The sequence below is a fragment of the Vigna radiata genome, chromosome 4 (genome assembly GCF_000741045.1).
Source record: "Vigna radiata var. radiata cultivar VC1973A chromosome 4, Vradiata_ver6, whole genome shotgun sequence".
NCBI lineage: Eukaryota > Viridiplantae > Streptophyta > Magnoliopsida > Fabales > Fabaceae > Vigna > Vigna radiata.
This window is the reverse complement of record NC_028354.1, coordinates 15,384,785-15,404,365: the sequence shown is the minus strand read 5'-3', so window position 1 is coordinate 15,404,365 and position 19,581 is coordinate 15,384,785. Positions and strand designations below refer to the sequence as shown.

The 19,581-nt window shown below is 34.9% G+C and overlaps 1 protein-coding gene across 1 annotated transcript; it reads left to right on the top strand.

Moving 5' to 3' along the window:
* Nucleotides 1-8,176: 8,176 nt before the first annotated feature.
* LOC106759311 (succinate dehydrogenase subunit 4, mitochondrial) lies at nucleotides 8,177-19,242 on the top strand. Its single transcript, XM_014642428.2, has 5 exons — nucleotides 8,177-8,508; nucleotides 8,655-8,685; nucleotides 8,801-8,814; nucleotides 10,289-10,350; nucleotides 18,792-19,242. Exons 1-5 carry the CDS (start codon nucleotides 8,287-8,289, stop codon nucleotides 19,066-19,068), a joined length of 606 nt encoding a protein of 201 aa, XP_014497914.1. The 5' UTR covers nucleotides 8,177-8,286; the 3' UTR covers nucleotides 19,069-19,242.
* The last annotated feature ends 339 nt before the right edge of the window (nucleotides 19,243-19,581 follow it).

The following is a 19,581-nucleotide window of genomic DNA, read 5'->3' as shown; positions in this document are numbered from 1 at the left end:
ATCAACATAAGTTGGTAGTCATCAAAGTAATATTATAACATAGCACATTCAATCAAGTATCCACCACAACACAACCAATCCAATAAGGCACACGTTGTTCCCTAGTATTCTATCGTACGAAACCTGTTCACCAAAACAGGACACCTGCTCACCAAAACAGGACAGTCGAACCTTGTCTCTTCTACCGTTTCTTATAGACGAAGAGCAAAGAACATACAAAGTACTCAACAGGATACAATGTACATGTTATTGCAATATAAAAAAAAAATTCATCACATGAACTCGTACTAGATAATAAAGCTCGGAATCACAGTTAACAGCATAACCAACCTTCATTGTCAATCTGTTCTAAAAATTTCCTACCGCAACAACCAATAGAAATTCATGAACAAGTTTCCCAATTTTCGAAACCACAATTCTAAAACAACCAAGACATAACAGCTCCAAAACGGATAAAAATAAACCATTTATATATCCAATATCAAAACTCACGTCATGCCCAATGCGTAGTATTCAATGCACAATACGAAGATGATAACATATATACATTATGCAAAATGTACCTAATATACCAAAAAACTTTACGCTTCACGGATTCATAAAAAAAATCTCCGTACATTTGAAACTTATATATATATATATATATATATATATATATATATATATATATATATATATTTATATATCACTTTTCCTATCATCAACCAATCATAACCCATAAAAATATTATATATTTTCTCTCCAATTTATCCAACTTACACCTTTATTTCAATTCATAAGATTCTATTTACCTCAGGAAGATTCTTAAAAAAATCTACAATAAAACTACAATAGTAAACTTTATCTACTATATATTTAGTGCCACAAAATCTTTATCAGATTTAGCTTGTGTTCGTTTGGGCTGATTTACTGTATGCGAGAATCAGCGAGGATGGATTTGCGTTGATTTGTTGTGTTCGCATGCGCTGATTTGCGAAGAAAGAAAAGAGGGGAAAAGGAGGGATTTGTGAGATTGTCCACTTTTTAGCATCTCGCAGTTTTGCAAAGATTTGCGATGATTTATAATGAAAAGTCCTGTATGCCCCTCTAGCAGTTGTGGAGAGTAGCAACTGTGGAGATCTTCGTGAGGTAATGTTTCTCGCACACATTTATCTCGTTGTTGCAGGTTGAAGACGTGCGGTTCTAGTGAAGACGAAGAGAGGGCATGAGGAAGAAGGCGATTGATGATGACGACGCAAGCGGATGAAGAAGACGAAGGTTGAAGCAGATGTATTCAGATCGAGTTAAAAGCGTATCCGGATAAGGTTTTCATGAATTTGCGAAGCAAGCGTATACGGATATAGGTTTCGCGTATCTGGATCCACGTTTTCCATGATTTTTCAAAGGAAGGGTATCCAAATACAGGTTTTGCGTATCCGGATCTAGGAGACGTTTTTCTTCGTATCCAGTTCTTTGGATGACAGCTCTGTCTTCTTTCCAATTGTAGTCAATCGTTCGCCATAACTTCTTTCCTTGCTCCATCGCAACAAGTGGGTTAGCAGAAGTGTGTCAAGCTTCGTGCATGGGTGATGTGATTATCATCTTCCTTCGTCGCTGTCAAATGTGTAGATCCCCCATGGTGGCTTCGGGTTGAGGAGAATGCCAGCATAGAGACCCAGACAGAAAGTGCAGTGGAGAAAGGGAGGAGGGAAAGGAGGGAGATGTCTGCCATGGAGAAGAAGACGAAGGTTTGTTCGGTGCTGTATTCGGTTGCAGCCATCGTATTCGATTCCAAGCTTCTTCATTTCCCAAGCACAGTATTCGGTTCCAGCGTTGGAGCATTTCCAAGCTTCGAAGCTTCATGGTGAAAATACAACTTGCTTGCTGACATGAAGCTCTTCAATGACAGAAAATCAACATGATAATAGCTCTTCAATGCTATTATTAATTAATATTTCATTTATTAGAATTAAGTGAATAATTAATTAAAGAAATAAAATATATAATAACTAAATACATGATTTTATTTTTACTTAATTAAATATCCTATTAATAACAATAATTAAATATCACATAATTATTTATTTTACTTAAATACAATATTATTTTATTTTCAAAATTATTTTTTATATTTTTTCTCTCTTATAAAGAAAATTATTTCAATTTACTAAATAGCTAAACTTATTAAAAAATATTTCAATTTATTAAATTTTTTAAATTTTAAAAATTATTTTTTATTTTTTTTTTCTTTATAAACATTTTTACATTTAAATATAACATTAACAATTACCATTTTATATTACTTTAATAACTAGGGACATTTTGGTAATCTTCAATGTCTACCAATTAAACAAATTTTTTAAATCTGTCACATCAATCAAATCCTACACTAAACTTTATTTCCAAATCCACTCCCAATTACCCACAAATCCACTAAAAAAACAACAAAAAATTACACTTAAATCCATTCAAATCATCTCTTGCAAATCATCTCCCTCAAATCCCTACAAACGAACACAACCTTAAGGTTATAATCACGAAAAAGGTAAGCACTAACTTTATTTCTATAAAAACTCAAATTATACAACAAGATTATCATCATATCCTCCTGACACAATTTATTCTCCCTTACATGTCATTTATTTATTTATTTTATGTAAGAGCCTACAATTTATGTACTGCTTCTACACTATCCCACAGTCAAATTGGATTATTTAATACCCACAACCTCTTGCCCACACTCTCCAAGGTTTAGAAACTATAAAGTAGTATGTAAATTACCTAATATACCTAATATATGTTTACACCACCTTAAACACCCATATTATTCTTCCAATTGTTTGTTCTTGTTCCCTACGGATAACATAGCTCTTGACCCTCCTACAATAGCTTTCTACTGCTTCTATCCTAATTTAAAAGACCAGCTAAACAATGTTTTACCCTACGTCGTTCTCAGTTTTCATCAAACCACATCTACCCATTAGTTGTTATCCTTTCAAAACCACACTAACTGATTTAAATCGTCTAGAAACCTCTAGGTATAAACTAAGCCTCTAGAAATCCCAACACCCTCATTCCTGCTCCAACCAAAAACATAAACCCATCTTTTACTTTAGTCATAATTAATATATAAAACTCCAATTCCTTTACCCTTGTCCTGCATAATACCACGTCTTCCCGCAAAAACTTTCGTTCATGCACCCAGAGAACCAGATAATCCTCACACTGCATTGCTTATAGTAATGTATTTAACACATACCAATTATTCCTACCATCTAAAACTCCAACCTCTATAATCATCATACAACCCAACGCCACAATATCAACTTTAAGTATATCTTAACTCGTGACCGTGGAACCATAGTATAGAGATAGCTTATGAAACATAAAAAAAAAAATATATTATGAAAGTACCACCTCATTGGTGAAACCACATACAACCCAAGAATCTCACAATATAATCACATGCATCATGATCAATCAATACATCAAGGAGTTAGCTTCCCTTACCTTAGATAAATCCTAGCTTTCTTTCTTTGCCCAAGGTTCTCAACCCGAGTTAACTTCTTGCCTCCAAGCAAAACTCCAAAACACTCTTTTGATTTTTCCAGTCAGTATCTCACAGTGCGTACACCACTTTTTCTATCTCCTTTCCAAGTTTGTATCCCATCTTTGCAATTTCCCAGAGCCCCCTCTACCTTAAAAACCCACAAATCCAATAACTCCTATTTAATCGCACCTTGTTGCCTTTCTTTTCGGGAAAGTTATTCAAAACTGACCTTTGATATTTTATTTATGTTGTTACCCAAATTTTAAAATGAGTTACGTGGTCCCACGATGAATATTTAAAATATAACAGCCAAACAAACAATTTTTAACTTAAGCTCCATAGTAAAGTTTCGATTTTTCCATTGAAATAAAGACACAAAATCTTAACCATTATACTACAAATTTTCATTTAATTAGTACACACAAAAACATATATGAAATACAAACCACACTATATACATTAAACAGTAAATTAATAAAAAAAAATATTAATTTATTTATTCAGCAAAATTAGAGCACAAAATCATTAACTCCATAAGGAGCTATCATTAATGGGGCTACAAACATGACTTTCCCTTGATCTTAAAGATAGACCAAAATACAATATTATATTTATGCTCTAAAAGTTTTAGGGTCTTACATATCCTAGATGTGATGTTTTGATCAATAATTTGTTTCAGTCATTTAATAGTACAATACTGGCAAGAGACAAACCCATCATTATTATGATGGAAAGGATTAGGTCAAACATTATGAGTACGTTTGCAACACTAAGAGAAAAAGTAAAGACATATCCGGGAAGTGTTATGCTTAAACCAAGAAAAAGGCTTGATAGGAAAGTTGAAAAAAGTGGGAATTGGATAATTGTGTGGGCATGAAATGCAAGGTTTAAGGTCATTCATAGGTTTACAATGGACAAGTTTGTAGTTGACCTAAGTAACCATACATGTAGTTGTTACTTTTGGGATTTAGTGGGAATACCTTGCAGACATGTTGTGGTTGCCATTCATTATAAATTAGAGAACCCTGAAGATTATGTTCATCCACATTACAAGAAACATGCTTATGAAAGTTGTTATGGGTCTTAAATTATCCAATCAATGGACAATAAATGTGATCTAGAAGTAATTATGCAGCACTACATCCACCCACTTATAAAAGACACCCAGGAGGCCTAAAAAGCTAAGAAGAAGGAAAGTCGATCAATATGTTAGTCATACAAAGTTGTCAAAGAAAAATATTGTTATGAATTGTAGCAACTGTAATCAATATGGACATAATGTTAGAAACTGTAGAAAGGGAAAGAAAACCAGAAAGGTACAACTTAGTATTGTGTTATTTTCAACTTTTGTTAATTGCACAATGTTGAATTTAATTACTTACTCCATTGACAAACCACAAATGCAAGTGCGAGTGGAGGGAGATTTGCATCAACAACAAAAGCAGGAAGAAGATCCACTGTTGCACCAAGTAACGAAGGGGGTAGAACAACAACAAGAACATCTACAAAAGGCATGATTGCACAAGTTTTAGGGTCTCTAATACCAACACACCTTTTGGCCAAGCCATGCGATATATTTAATGTTTTTTTGTAGTTAATGTGACCCATTTAGGGAACAACTTAGCAGTGGGTACAATTATTGTGGACCTCTTTTGTCATGTAGTACCACATGTATAGTTTAGTAAAGTTTATTTAATTTAATTTCATAGGGACCACTTGAATGATGTATCTATATTTATTGTTTTTAATAGTAAGGGACCACTTTTTTTATTTCTCAGCGCTTAACTTATGTCTCATGCTTTGATCTTTGTTTATTTCTCACCTTACTTATGAATGATTGTTGCATAGTTTATTGTTTGATAATGAAGTTTTAGTTTCAAATATGTCTTTTGTTTTCTTGCATTATTTTGAGCCAAACAAGTTCATTTGTGATAACTAAGGTGTTGAATTGGTCATAAGTGGTTAAGTATAGCTAAAACAAGATTTCACTTTCAAAATCACCAATATGTGCTTTATTTTGTGTAAGTTGTACCACTTTTTGGGAGGTTTTGGTGGTCAAAATTTGTTCTAGCACTTAGGTATCACTCCTGACCATTGCAACAAGTTTAAAACTACTAATTTAATATACATTTTCATGTTGTAAAAATCAATTTAGTTATTAGTTCACAAGACACATTTGGTAAATTGAATGGCTAATGTTTAGTCAATCCAATTTACATTACGAAAACATAATATATTTTATATGGGTTTAAACCCTCGAATGATCCTCAATTTATTTAGGAATCTCAATTCGACCCTCTTGTTTAAAATGGTCTCAATTGGGTCTTAAATTTTGTAAATTAGTAACAATTAAGCCTTTTCCGTTAAGTGGTAACAGACAACGTCAAGACTTGCTGATGTGGTGTATATTAGACATGCTTATTTGGATTATTTTATTATATGGAAATAGAATTTAAATTATGACGTGCAATTAATAACACCCTAAGCACTCATTTTCTTCATTGTGCACTGCAAAAATGGTGTTGTTGTCATCTCCATCGGGCCACCGCAACTCCACCATGTTTGTTCCAATCACTACTGTGAGCAACATCTTTCACGGGTCGCGCACCCATCAACTTCATCACACACAACAGGCCACCGTGACCAAACTCTAATTGAAGAAATCGCGAGTTCCACCTCTGCACCATGATCGCGCCTCCATGAAGATTTGAAAAGTAGAAAACTCAAATTGCGAAAAGCCTCAAATCACAACCAAGACGCGAACTAGCGAAGCGCTACCACGGTCTTGTGTCTTCATTTCTCTTCCACCGTGAATCATCTTCTTTACAAAACTGTAGAAACCAAATCACGAGAATCGTGCCACCCAAATTGCGCAACTGCAACGACCATGGAGCATCCAGTTCCATGATCACACACCTGCAATCATAACCCATATAGAAAAACCCAAAGAGTCGCAAATTGAAACCCTAACTTGCAAGTTCGCAAGCTCCTCACCGCAAAACCATCAACCTCGCCGTTAATCACCAACAAAACCCAAATCGCGCTCTAACCTACAGAAAAAACGGAACTCTAGTATGAAATTCTCACGCTCTGTCTCTATTAGCTTCTTCAACCTGCAAAAAGGAAATGACCACAAAACCCAGTTATGTAATGTGCCATTGTGATAACCAACAACCACCAGAAAACCTTCTTCATGTCCACGCGACGCAAGAATTTCCTTTGCATCAGAACCCTTTTTGAGAAGTTGCAGATCATAATTTACTCAACATGTAAATTATCATCATAAAACACATAAGCCAATTTGATGGAGACTTGCTATGGGTAGAAGACCTTGAGATCTGGTTCCAATCAGCAAGCAATCCATGATGCAGAGAAGTGCAGCGGAATTGAATGTAAGTGAATGGAATTTGGTGTTTGGTGATGGAATGAGTGTGTAATTGATCCTCTCAGCTCAGAAGACCCTCCTATGATGGAAGGAAGCTAGAGGAAAGGGTAAAGAAAGTGAAGAGAACAAGTGACTTAAGAGCAATAGGGCTGGAAAATAATTTCTGCAGCATTTCACTAAGCTCAAAAGTGGTTTCTACAAGATGTTGGCCCTCCTATTTATAGATGATGAGGAGCATTTAATCTGACCCATTTCCCCCCAAAACCAAATACATTTCGGTTAGAAGCAGCTTGCACATGGAGGAGCAGATCCCACGCTTGGAAGAGGCAATTCTCATGCTGCAATCCACGTCATTTCTCCAATCCGTGAGTCAACCATGTGCATTCTTCTTGGGGCAACTCCATATTTGATAAATTCACCCCCTCCCTTTGTGGGAATGTATCTTTTACCCTTCTCCTTAGGTTGGGTTGTTGGACTTTAGTTATTGGTCTTGGACCCAAGTCCATGGTGTCCTAGTCTTTATTGGACCCTACAAAATAACAACATAATTTGTTTTAATAAAAAATACTTCTAAGACTTTAAAGAAAAATTTAAGAAAGTCTTTAAAAGTCCTTCTTTAACTTCCCTTTTTTTGCCTTAACTTGAGTTGGTACTCATTTGAATGGAATGTCCTAAATGGATTTCCATCGCAATTAATAAAAAATGACACGTCTTCCAAAAAGTATTATAGCTCAGTAGATCTTAACATTGTTTCTTACCCCTTAACAGAAAATGTTTAATTATTACTAATTTACAAAATTTAACTCTCAGTTGAAATTGTTTTAAACGAGATGATCTATTTTATGAGTATCATCCAGGATTTAATGTATAAAATAAATCTAATTACATTAAAATATTTTATATAATAAAATAGTAACATGTAATAAAATAATAAATAAAATTCAAAGAAGGTGATTTCGTAGTTAAAATTTTAAATCATTGTCCTTATAATAGAATTAATATTTACAATAAAATTCTTAAAAATACCAAATTAAATAGCATAATTTTTAACATTAAAATAAATTAGAAAAATAAAAAATTTTAAAATTCAATCCAATGAGTTTTCTATTAATACGACTGCATGAATTTGGGTTTGATTATGAACTTCCTATTATTGAAATTTTACAGCTTTCATATTATTAATGTTTAATATTATTAGATAAATTAATTAATATTTAACAGTAATGATTAAGTTAAATAAAAACAGGTGTCCTCCTAACTGGTAGGTCATCAAACCTTAAGATTCTCCTTTTTCAGGCGATCTTCCTTGTGTGAGTAGGAAGTGCGGATCCTTCATAGTTCCTCACACTTCACAGAAAACCCAAATCCCAAAATGCAATCTCTGTCGTTCAGACTCACCAAGAGGCTCTACAATTCCAAGCCTCTCTTCAGAATCTCTTCCAATTTCGTTGCTCACGCATCCTCCGCCACCTCCACTCCCCCCCCTCCGCCGCCACCGTCTCCACCGATCCCCGCCCCTTCCACTCTACGTAACCTCCTCACCGCTCCGTGGTTCGCAACTCAGTCCCGCGGAATCTCTTTATCCGGATCTGACGTAAGTTCCTCCGTTTTCTCACACCGTTGCTTATTATACACAACGTTGCGATCCTTTCTCACATATTATTATCCGCGTCGTTTCGTCGCGATGTACACTTCGGTGATGGTTTTAGGCTCCTCGTAACTTTCTTACTTGTGTTGCAGGTTAGAGTCGGGAATCTCGACGGAAACCGAGGTTATATAATTTTTCGCGTTTTGCTTTGGTGAGTCTATTTGATGTGTGGTTTTAGTTTCTAACGAATTCTCCTTTTGCATTTTCACTGCGTTGGACGTGGATATTTTGCATCCAGGATGCGCTCACGAGGTAACTAAGAAATGCTTTGGGAATTGGTATTGAAGTGATTCATTGATGTTTGTTGTCTAAAATAGCGTTTGATTATGTGAATAATTTTAGGTTCTCAAACACCATCGCCCCGGTGAAGGAAGTGTTAAGTTTTTTTGTTCTCTCTAGCATTCTTATATAGCTTATTGAATACTGACCTTGAGTGACATTTTATTCAATTTTGTTAATACTGCTTTGGAATTTTCTGTCTGATTAATTGTTGATGTGCCCTGTGGTGTACTCGTGTTGTTTGCACATATGTACATATTCCACTAACTTAAATAAGGGAAAGGCAATTTAGAATATTGTCAATTGAATGAACTTATAGAGGCTTTCTTGTGAAGGAGAGGCCTTTTTTGGCCATTATGTGTGGAGAAAACATTCTCGGGACTTTTTCACACCTTTAAGATACAACTTGACTTATTAATGCCAACTACTTGTCTCCAGTATTCACAATAGGGTGCGCTTGATATTGTACTACACCTTTTCCTTCTCTTGTAGGGAAAAAAAATTTAATAAATTTTTTCGATTGGTTCACCTATCATTTCTAAGAAAGATGGTATAGGAAATGAACTAAAAGAAGTTCTAATGCTTTGTAATATTTTGAAGATAATATCAGTTTTCTTTTATATTCTGAAATTTTCTCATGTATTTGTTGTTATGTATACTTGGAGACTAACAAGTTATTTGTCATGATAAAACATATTATACTCAACCAGAGGGGCATTCTTATTTATTTATTTACGTATATACTAGCTCAAGTAAATTATCAAATCTAGATTCAAGTCATGAATTGCCGAGTTATTGTTTGAGTCATGAATCATACTTTTGAATCATGTTGTAAGATTCAGTTATGGTGAAAATTTTCTTCAAAATTTCAAATAGATGATGTATAGTGTTTGATATAAGCAATATAAAACTAGAAATAAGTAAAACAACTTAAGCAGAAGTCATACAAAACCCAGTTATTAGTTATATCAATGTTTGAGAAGTTTTCATTGAAGAAGAATGGAGGCAAAACAATTAATAGCTAAATATAGTACACGCATTAAGTGGTTGAGTGACAAACAAAGGTGAGATTATCAAACATTAGTTCAAGAGTATTCTTTCAAATTCCTTTCTCGTTTTAGAATTTAAGAGATCACGGCTTCTTGAATTTTTTTCTTCATGGGAATTGGTGAAAAAGTAAAAACATATATCATTGTAGAATGTTGGTAATATGAATTACACGTATTCATTCATGTGTGTAATATACAAAATTTTTTACTGAGTCAAATAGGAAGTGACGAATTTTCATGACACTTACTATGTTCAGTTTCTCAAAGGGTCATATGGTATGATTTGATCAAGTAAAATTTCATCACTAGTATTAAAAGCTGAATGGAATGAATTCTATTTAATGCTGCTAATGCTAAATGCTAAAGTCTAGTTCATTTATTTGACCAATGACTCCCAGGTTCAGCCTCGCTCTGTAGCTGGTTATGCTACAGTTGCTACTACGGCGGATGATATCAAAAGGTTAGTTGGTGCATTTGATGGTACAATTGATCATACTTTCAATCTCATAAGCATCAGCCACTATTACATTGATGAGCTTGAACATTATATTAAGCCATGTATATCTAGAAATTTTTAAGTTCAATTTTACATCTAGTAGATTTTGTCATTTATTTTACATAGAAAGTATTCAATGGGAAGGGGAAAATACAAAAGTGGATAAGGAATTCCAAAGAAAACCTAAAAGCTCTAGAAAAACAAATGGTAACAGTTCCTAGGAAACCACAATTCAAATATGGCCCTGGGAGGAAACACAAAATTAAACCAGTGTAAATGCTGCAGTATTCTCCCAGGAAACTCCCTTTACAGAACACCTGCAACAAAAGGGATAAACTAATTCTAAAGTAGCTCATTACAATACTCCCTTTTCTTTGATCGAAGAAGATAACTTCAAAGCTTGAGACAGTAATTAAGCCTGCCATTTCCATTGCATTTATGCTCTCCTCTATTTTCTTTTGCCAATCTTGTTTGCTGGTAAAATTGATTATGATTACAATCCTGTTAATCATAATCATTGTATTGATTCTTTTGATATTTTTATAGCTATAATTATTGATTTTTGATTGTATGTTGAACCATTCATTACATTTATTATATTACCAAGAAATATTGTTAGACGGGAAGGGGAAAAATGAAAAAAGAGCATTAGATATCCTCTGTTGAAGTATAATGTCTTTATTTTATTATTAATATATTTGTTGGGGTTTTTTTAGGGGCTTCCCACCCTTTACCTTTCAGAACTACTGTCTTCTATATATACAGTAGTAAGTTGTATCAGAATTAAGTTAATCCAAATATAAGAGTTTTCATTTTCTCTCAATTTCAAGTTGGTATCAAGAGTCAGACTCTTTGTCTTCTTCCTCTATTGTTGGTGGCATCGTCTCCTTGTCATTTCTGCCGTTCGCTCCACTGTCCACCGCCGTCCGCCGTCCCTTTCTTCGGTGAAGTCAACGGTTAGGTGCGCCTTGAGAAGCGCAACCCAACCCTAGTGGTCCCGTCCTCTGAAACCTCCGCACCAGCCGTCACGTGCCGCTTCTTTCCGGCCAGTCTCGGCCGCATGTTCTGCACGCGCTGCCTTTCCATGGTCTGAGCTTCACCGCGTCGCCACAGAACGTCTTGTCGGAGCTTCTGGAGTGTGTTTTGGTTCTTGTTTCTCTGTTTTGTTGGCTTGGGCTCATACCTAGGGTTTTCTCCTTACATTTTTTTTGGAACCCTAACTCCTATTTCTTCTCTATGTTTTAAAATGGCTTCTTCTACTGGAAGTAATTCCTCTTTATCTGCTACCCCTATCATTACATCTGCAAAACTAAATTGGAAAAATTATTTATCATGGTCCTCTGTTGTGGAGTTATGGTTTCTTGGTCAAGGACACCATAATCACCTTGAACAAGATATTTCTATGGTCCCAGAAGAAGAAAAATCTCAGTGGCAGAAATTAGACTTTCAATTATGTGCTGTTTTGTGGCAATCAGTTGAGCAAGAGGTTCTAGATACCTTGAGACCTTATAAGACATGCTCCTCTTTTTAGAAAAGGGCCCAAGATATTTTTGCTACTGATGTACAACGTCTTTTTGATGCAACCCAAAGAGCAACTTCTCTCAAACAAGTCAACCATGACATGGTTTCTCATGTTGCAAAAGCTCGGGCTGCGGTAGAAGAGTTAAAGAACTTCTTTGTAGCTGACTCATTAGAAAATTCAACAAAAAGCTTGACAAGTTTTACATGGTCCTAATATTGAAAAGTTTACACTCTGATTTTGCTCATGTACGTGATCAAGTTTTAGCTGGTGATCAAATCCCTTCAATGAATGGCTTAGTTACTCAACTCCTTTGGGTACCTACGTTGGTAAAGGAAGAGAATTTAAGTGATGTTATTGAAAGATCAGCTATGGTGACACCGCGAGGAAGAGGAGGTAGGAGCAATCGAGGAGGACGTGGTGGTCGAAGTGGACGTCCTCAATGCTCATATTGTAAGAGAATGGGTCATACCCAAGATAAATGTTATTCCTTGCATGACTTTCCAAACAAAGCTGCTCATGTATCTAAATCTGATAATTCAGAATCTAAAATTTCTGATGAAGAGTACCAAGAGTTTTTGAGGTACAAGTCTGAAAAATCTTCTAATCTTGGTCAATCCTCCTTAATGCCAAATGTGTCAACTGCCTGCATCTCTCAATCTGTGGAAGGTCATAGTCCATGGATTCTTGACTCAGGTGTCTCAGATCATATTTCTGGTAACATCCCTTCATTTTCTTCCATGTCCTCTCCGAAAACTCCTCATTGAATTCTGTTTCCCTATCTCTGTTGCCAATAGATCCAAAGTTGCATCTCAGGGGATTGGCACAGTTTCCCTATCTCTTTCACTAAAATTGAATTCTGTTTTGTATATTCCTCATTGTCCTTACAATTTAATCTCTTTGAGTCGATTGACTCGTTCCTTAAATTGTTCTGTAACCTTTTCTACTAATTTCTTTGTTATAGAGGAACATGGTACAGGTCGTCTGATTGGAGAAGGACATGAGTCACGAGAACTTTATTTCTTGAAACCTAACTCCTCAGTTTCCTGTTTTGCAACTTCATCCCCAAAACTTTTGCATGATCGGTTGGGCCACCCAAGCTTATCCAAGTTGAAGATGATGGTTTCAAGTCTCAAACACATTCAAGTCTTAGATTGTGAGCCTTGTCAGTTAGGAAAACATGTTAGATCTTCCTATCCTAAAAAGCCTGAGACGCGTTGTAATTTTGCCTTTTCAACTATCCACTCTGATATTTGGGGACCAAGTCGTGTTACTTCTTTTGGTTTTAATTATTTTGTAACCTTCATTGACGAATTTTCTTGATGTACTTGGGTTTATTTAATGAAAGAGAGATCTTAACTTTTGGCAATATTTGTGTCTTTTTTTAATGAAATTAAGAACCAATTTGGGAAGACAATTAAAATCCTCAGAAGTGATAATGCTAAGGAATACTTTTCTGCAGCATTTTCTTCATTTTTATCTTCCCAAGGAATTTTACACCAATCAACATGTCCCCACACTCCACAACAAAATAGCATTAAGAGAGAAAGAATAGACATCTCATTGAAACTGCACGCTCCCTAATGTTGAATACTAATGTTCCTGTTCATCATTGGGGTGATGCAGTCCTTACTGCCTGTTTTCTAATCAATATGATGCCTTCTTCCTCTCTTGAAAATAAAGTCCCTCACTCTATCATTTTTCCAAATGACCCTCTTTACCATGTCTCTCCTCGTATATTTGGGTGTACTTGTTTTGTTCATAATGTTTCTCCAGGTCTTGATAAACTCTCCGCAAAAGCTATTAAGTGTGTCTTTTTAGGATACTCTCGCCTTTAGAAAGGGTATAAATGTTATTCTCCCTCAACCAAGAGGTATTATATGTCTGCTGATGTCACATTCTTTGAAGATATACCTTTTTTCTTTTCCTCCATGGAGGATCGTTCATTTGTTCAACAAATGCTTCCTCTACCATCATGTGATCCCTTGGTTACTCCTGCATCTTTACCTCAAACTCAAACTGCAAATGACATTGTTCCTCCTCTTCTTCTCACATATCAGTGTCAGATACAATCTCAAACTCCAAACACTGAAGATCCTCAAGACTCAGATCCTCCTCCATTAGATTCCCAAACCATGGATCCTTCATCCTCTTTACCCTCTCTTGACTCAAATAATAATTGGCCTATTGCCCTCCGGAAAGGTATTTGCTCTACTCGTAATCCTTATCCTGTTTATAATTTTTTGAGTTATCATCGTTTGTCTCCTCCATATTTCTCCTCTGTTCTTATCTTCCATTAAGGTTCCTAATAATGTTCATGAGGCACTTGGTCATCCTGGATGGTGACAAGCCATGATTGATGAAATGCAGGCACTTGAACACAATGGCACTTGGGACCTTGTTCCTCTTCCTCTTGGTAAGAAGCCTGTTGGTTATAGATGGGTCTATGCTATTAAGGTTGGTCCTACTGATGCAGTTGATCGTCTCAAAGCTCGTCTGGTAGCTAAGGGATACACTCAAGTCTATGGCCTTGACTATTGTGATACCTTTTCTCCTATGGCTAAAACCAGTACTGTTCGTATTTTGCTTTCTATGGTTGTCATTCGTCATTGGCCCCTTTACCAGTTGGACATTAAAAATGCCTTTATTAGGGTTTGTTGCTCAGGGAGGGTCTGGGTTAGTTTGTAAATTACATCGTTCCTTCTATGGTTTGAAGCAATCACCTCGAGCTTGGTTTGGTAAATTTAGTCGGGTTGTGCAGAATTTTGGATTGAAACGATGTTAGGCGGATCATTCAGTATTTTATAGTCACTCTTCTCCTGATAAATGTGTTTATCTTATGGTCTATGTTGATGATATTGTCATCACAGGAAATGACATCATTGGAATTGCTCAATTAAAGAATCATTTGTTCAACCACTTTCAAACCAAAGATTTGGGTCGGCTAAAATATTTTCTTGGTATTGAAGTGGCACAATCAAAGGAAGGTGTCATCATTTCACAAAGAAAATATGCTCTTGATATTTTGGAGGAAACATGCCAGACAAATTGCAAACCCATTGATTGTCCTATGGACTCAAATCAAAAGTTAATGAAAGACCAAGGTGAACTTTTCTCAGACCCAGAGAGATATAGAAGGCTTGTTGGAAAACTCATCTATCTTACCATAACAAGACCTGATCTTTCTTATCTGGTGGGAGTTGAGTCAATTTATGCAAAATCCACATGTTGATCATTGGAATGGAGTGATTCACATTCTCAGATATGTAAAAAGGGAACCCAGGACAAGGATTGTTGTATGAGGACAAGGGAAGCACTCGTGTTGAGGGATATCGTGATGCAGATTGGGCTGGTTGTCCAATTGATAGAAGATCTACCTCGGGATATTGTGTTTTACTTGGAGGGAACCTTGTATCTTGGAAAAGTAAGAAACAAAGTGTTGTTGCTTGATCTAGTACTGAAGCTGAGTATCGATCTATGGCTCTAACTACATGTGAACTTGTTTGGATTAGACAACTCCTTCAAGAGTTGAAATTTTGTGAAAATAAGCAGATGAAGTTGTACTGTGACAATCAAGTTGGCCTTCACATTGCCTCCAATCAGTGTTTCATGAAAGAACAAAACACATAGAGATTGATTGTCATTTTATCAGAGAGAAGTTATTGTCAAAGGATCTAGTTATTGAGTTTATTAACTCTAATGAACAACTCGCAGACATTCTGACGAAATCTCTAAGAGGGCCTAGAATTCAATTTATATGTTCCAAGCTTGGTGCATATGATCTCCAGCTTGAGGGGGAGTGTTGAAGTATAATGTCTTTATTTTATTATTAATATATTTGTTAGGGTTTTTTTAGGGGCTTCCCNCCCTTTACCTTTCAGAACTACTGTCTTCTATATATACAGTAGTAAGTTGTATCAGAATTAAGTTAATCCAAATATAAGAGTTTTCATTTTCTCTCAACTTCAAGTTCCTCCAAACAAACAAAAAGGTCTTGGGAAACAAAAGACCCAAATTCCTAAGAAATTACTAGACAAACGCAACCCTAGTAGAAAAGACAAATGTCCCAAAGGCCATAACTCTACTAGGAAACTCCCTCCACAAAATATCCGCAACAAAATGGATAATTTATTACTTATTGGGAAGTGAGTTTAAGCTTAACTCATTCTTATACAACAGATCGATATGGAATCTGGAATGAACATTTCAAGCATGGGATTAGACATTTATGGATAGTCTAATAGGAGTCTGATAATGGTGGCATAAGAGTCTCAAAGAACATGAGTAGGATAGACTTTGAATGTCTGATATTATATTAGGAAGTGAGCTTAAGTCTAATTCATTTTCACAAAATTGGTTTGTAAGGTAAGTTTTACATTTCGGTTATATATTATAAATTGGTCTTAATCCTAGACAATGTGGTATCTCCAACAATACTAAAACTCAAAACAAAAGCCACTATGCTCTAAACAAATACAACGACTTTATCCTACATATTAATTAAGTTTTCCCTGTTGGATCAAAAAGTGATTGTAGATACGCCATTCACTTGCAATGCATACCATTAGCAATTGCTTACCATCCGATTTGATGCTCTTTTCTTTCGCCAAAAGGTTTTCTTTGTTGAACGTATAGTCTAAGCAGAATTCCCTTTTTAGTGCCAACATTATAGAATGACCTTTTAGAAGATAAGCATTGTTGTCTATGGGATATTGACTGCCTAAACTTCAAAATTTTTCCAATTTCAACAATTTGTTATTTAAATGGCTTCTTACTGAGAGTCTAACTTGAATTAACTTGATTTAAGATGCGGAACTTAAATTCGTTTATGTTTTTATGAATTTTAGAACAACAAACCCAAGGATGCTCACCACTGAACATGAATGTAATCCATAAAGATTATTTAAGTGTGGAAACATGCATTTAAGAGTGGAACAAGAACATCAACACAATAATAAGAACAAGTAAACAGTAAAGAGAAGATATAAATAGAATCCTTAGGAGTTTGTCACTGACTACGAGATTAACCCATAGGATTATTCAAGTTTGAAAGCTTCCTTTTAAGAAGAGAAGATGAGCACACACATAGAGTTAGGAGGAGAGCGAAATATGAAGAAAGAAAAGAGAAAGTGGAAGAAAGAAACCTATGAATTCATGGAAGTTGTCACGCCACTTGAAACAACTTCAAGATAAGTGTTGAATGAAGTCGTAACTTGAACCTATAAATTCATGATAAGACCCGAATCTTTCAAAGAGCTCCTAAAATTCTCTAGAAAATCTCTTTCAAATTCAATTATATTAAAAGTTGCGTGTAAAGAGAATGTAGGGCTATTTATAGCCAAAAGTGTCACAAATGCACTCCTAAATGCAGCCTAAATTCTATGCAAATAAAATGAACATCTAAACATGTGGCCTTATAGTATTGGCTTACAAATTTTTTTGGAGGGGAAAATTTAAATTAAAACAAAACAAAGAAATTCTCCTAGTGGCCAAAACCTAGCATATGGTTTCCATGCTTGGTAATGCTTCTCTTGGTTCTTTGAAGCATGCACTCCTTGCCACCTTTGCTCCTTGACTTCTGTGCTTTGACTTTTGATATATTTTGGCCGAGATTTATGATGCTTGATTGGGCTTGATGGGCTTCAACTTGTTGGTTACTTTTTTTACTTTTTAATGCTTACACTCTCCTAACTTGTTGGATTTAATAGGTTCAATTACAAAATTACTATTTGCACCTATTTTACACATGAATTGAAACTAAATTATAATTTCTAAAATTTTTCAATAAAAAGTACAACTATAATCTTAAAACATGCATTTATTTATTTAAGACTATTTAAGATCCTCCTCATCCATGCACTCATCACTTCTTCACTTCTACTAAGTTACCATCAAAATCAATAAAATCTTCCTCTACCTTTTCTTGATAAAAAGTTCAGGAAGTTTTCAGAATTATCCACGGAACTAGGCAATTTTAGAATTACCAATGTTAATCATTTCTCTTTTCTCTGACGCACATCTCCATCTTTAAGTGTACCTGGCTGTTGAATCTTTGAGCTCCATCATACATGGTTGATTCTTCCATTTTATCGTGTATGTAGACTTGAAATGAAATTATTACTAGTCTAATGCAAATTGGTTCTTGTTCTATTGGGATAGTGTAAAGATACTGTAGGAGTGTACTTTCCATATAATGCAGAGTATAAATGAAAGGACGCGTATACTTTGTTTACCTAAATATTATCAAAGAAGTTTAACATCTAAAACTTCATTAAATTTCATACTCTTTATTATAAAGTGTTAATTTTTTTTTTTGTGTTGGGGATTGGCAAGAAACTGATTACAGTGGCCACTGCTACACTAGATTCTGGTGATCATATTGTTGATTATTGGAAAGTATTCTGATTTTTTGTTACTTTGAACAATATTAGATAGCTTGATGTTGTTACCAAAAGTTGTATCACCTTCTCATTTCAGAGCATAGGCATAGTATGTGTTAAACAGGAATTTGAGATGATAACTGTGATACAAACATCCAATATATAAAATAATTTTGGATCATATGTTTGTTTGCTACTCCCATTCCTTGAGAAGGTTTATTTTATTTTATTTTAAATTCATGGTTTTCAAGATTGGGGATAGGTATATAATAAATATAGGAGGACTGCTCTATAATAGTTGCGCTTATCTATTCCTTATTGTTGGTTTAGCCTATTCATGGTTTAAAGGGTACATTGGCATGGATGTTTGAGTCATCCTTTTGATAATGAGTGATACTTGAAAACACTTGTAACTTGCATGAATTTCCCGTTTTTATCTAAGGTGGTATTTTGTATAGATGGTTTAGTTGATTCCCATTTCCCTCTCTATTGGTTGGCATGTATAGCAAGGAACGAAAGAGTGGATTAGGGAAAGAAGCGAAGACAAAGAGGGAGCAGCTCCTTAAAGCTACTGCAGTTGCCTCTCTTGTTTTATTATACCCAAACACCTATTCATTGCTCTTGGCAAATTTCTTTGTGTTCTGGCACTTAAAAGCTGGGATAGAAGAGATTTTGGCAGATTATGTTCACCATGCAATGACCAGAGAATTTATCACGATTTCTCTCAGGTTGTTCTTGATAATCGCAATGAAGGATGTTTTATTAAAATTTGTATTTGTATAATCAGATAGTGGATGGGTTGTGTTGACATTAATTTCCAATAAGAGCTCATTGAGGGGCAAACTTGTCCAAACCATAATTTGTAGTTTTTAGATGTTTTTCAAACTTAAAGAGGCGAGGCAACACGATGACTTCTTGATTTATCATGTTAATGGATGAATTTTCGCTTGTCTTGCATATAGATTCTGCTATCAATCATCTTTATCCTAACAAGTATTATACAACAATTATAGTGTTGGATAATAAATGTGTTTTGTTCTTGTTACATGCTTTTGGAAAGGCAAAAAATGGTATTCATATTATAACGTTTTCTAATATTTAGACAAGCTAGTATACATTTTGCTATAGATTTATAAGATTCGATGAATTTCAACAATGCATGTTTGATATTTTTTGAATCATATTCTTCCTTACATAATTTTCCCTGTTGGTTTTATTAAATAATTTTGGTCAATATTTAGTTTTTACCATTTTATTGTCTTAATATTTCGTTTCTTTTAGAATTTTCAGTATCTA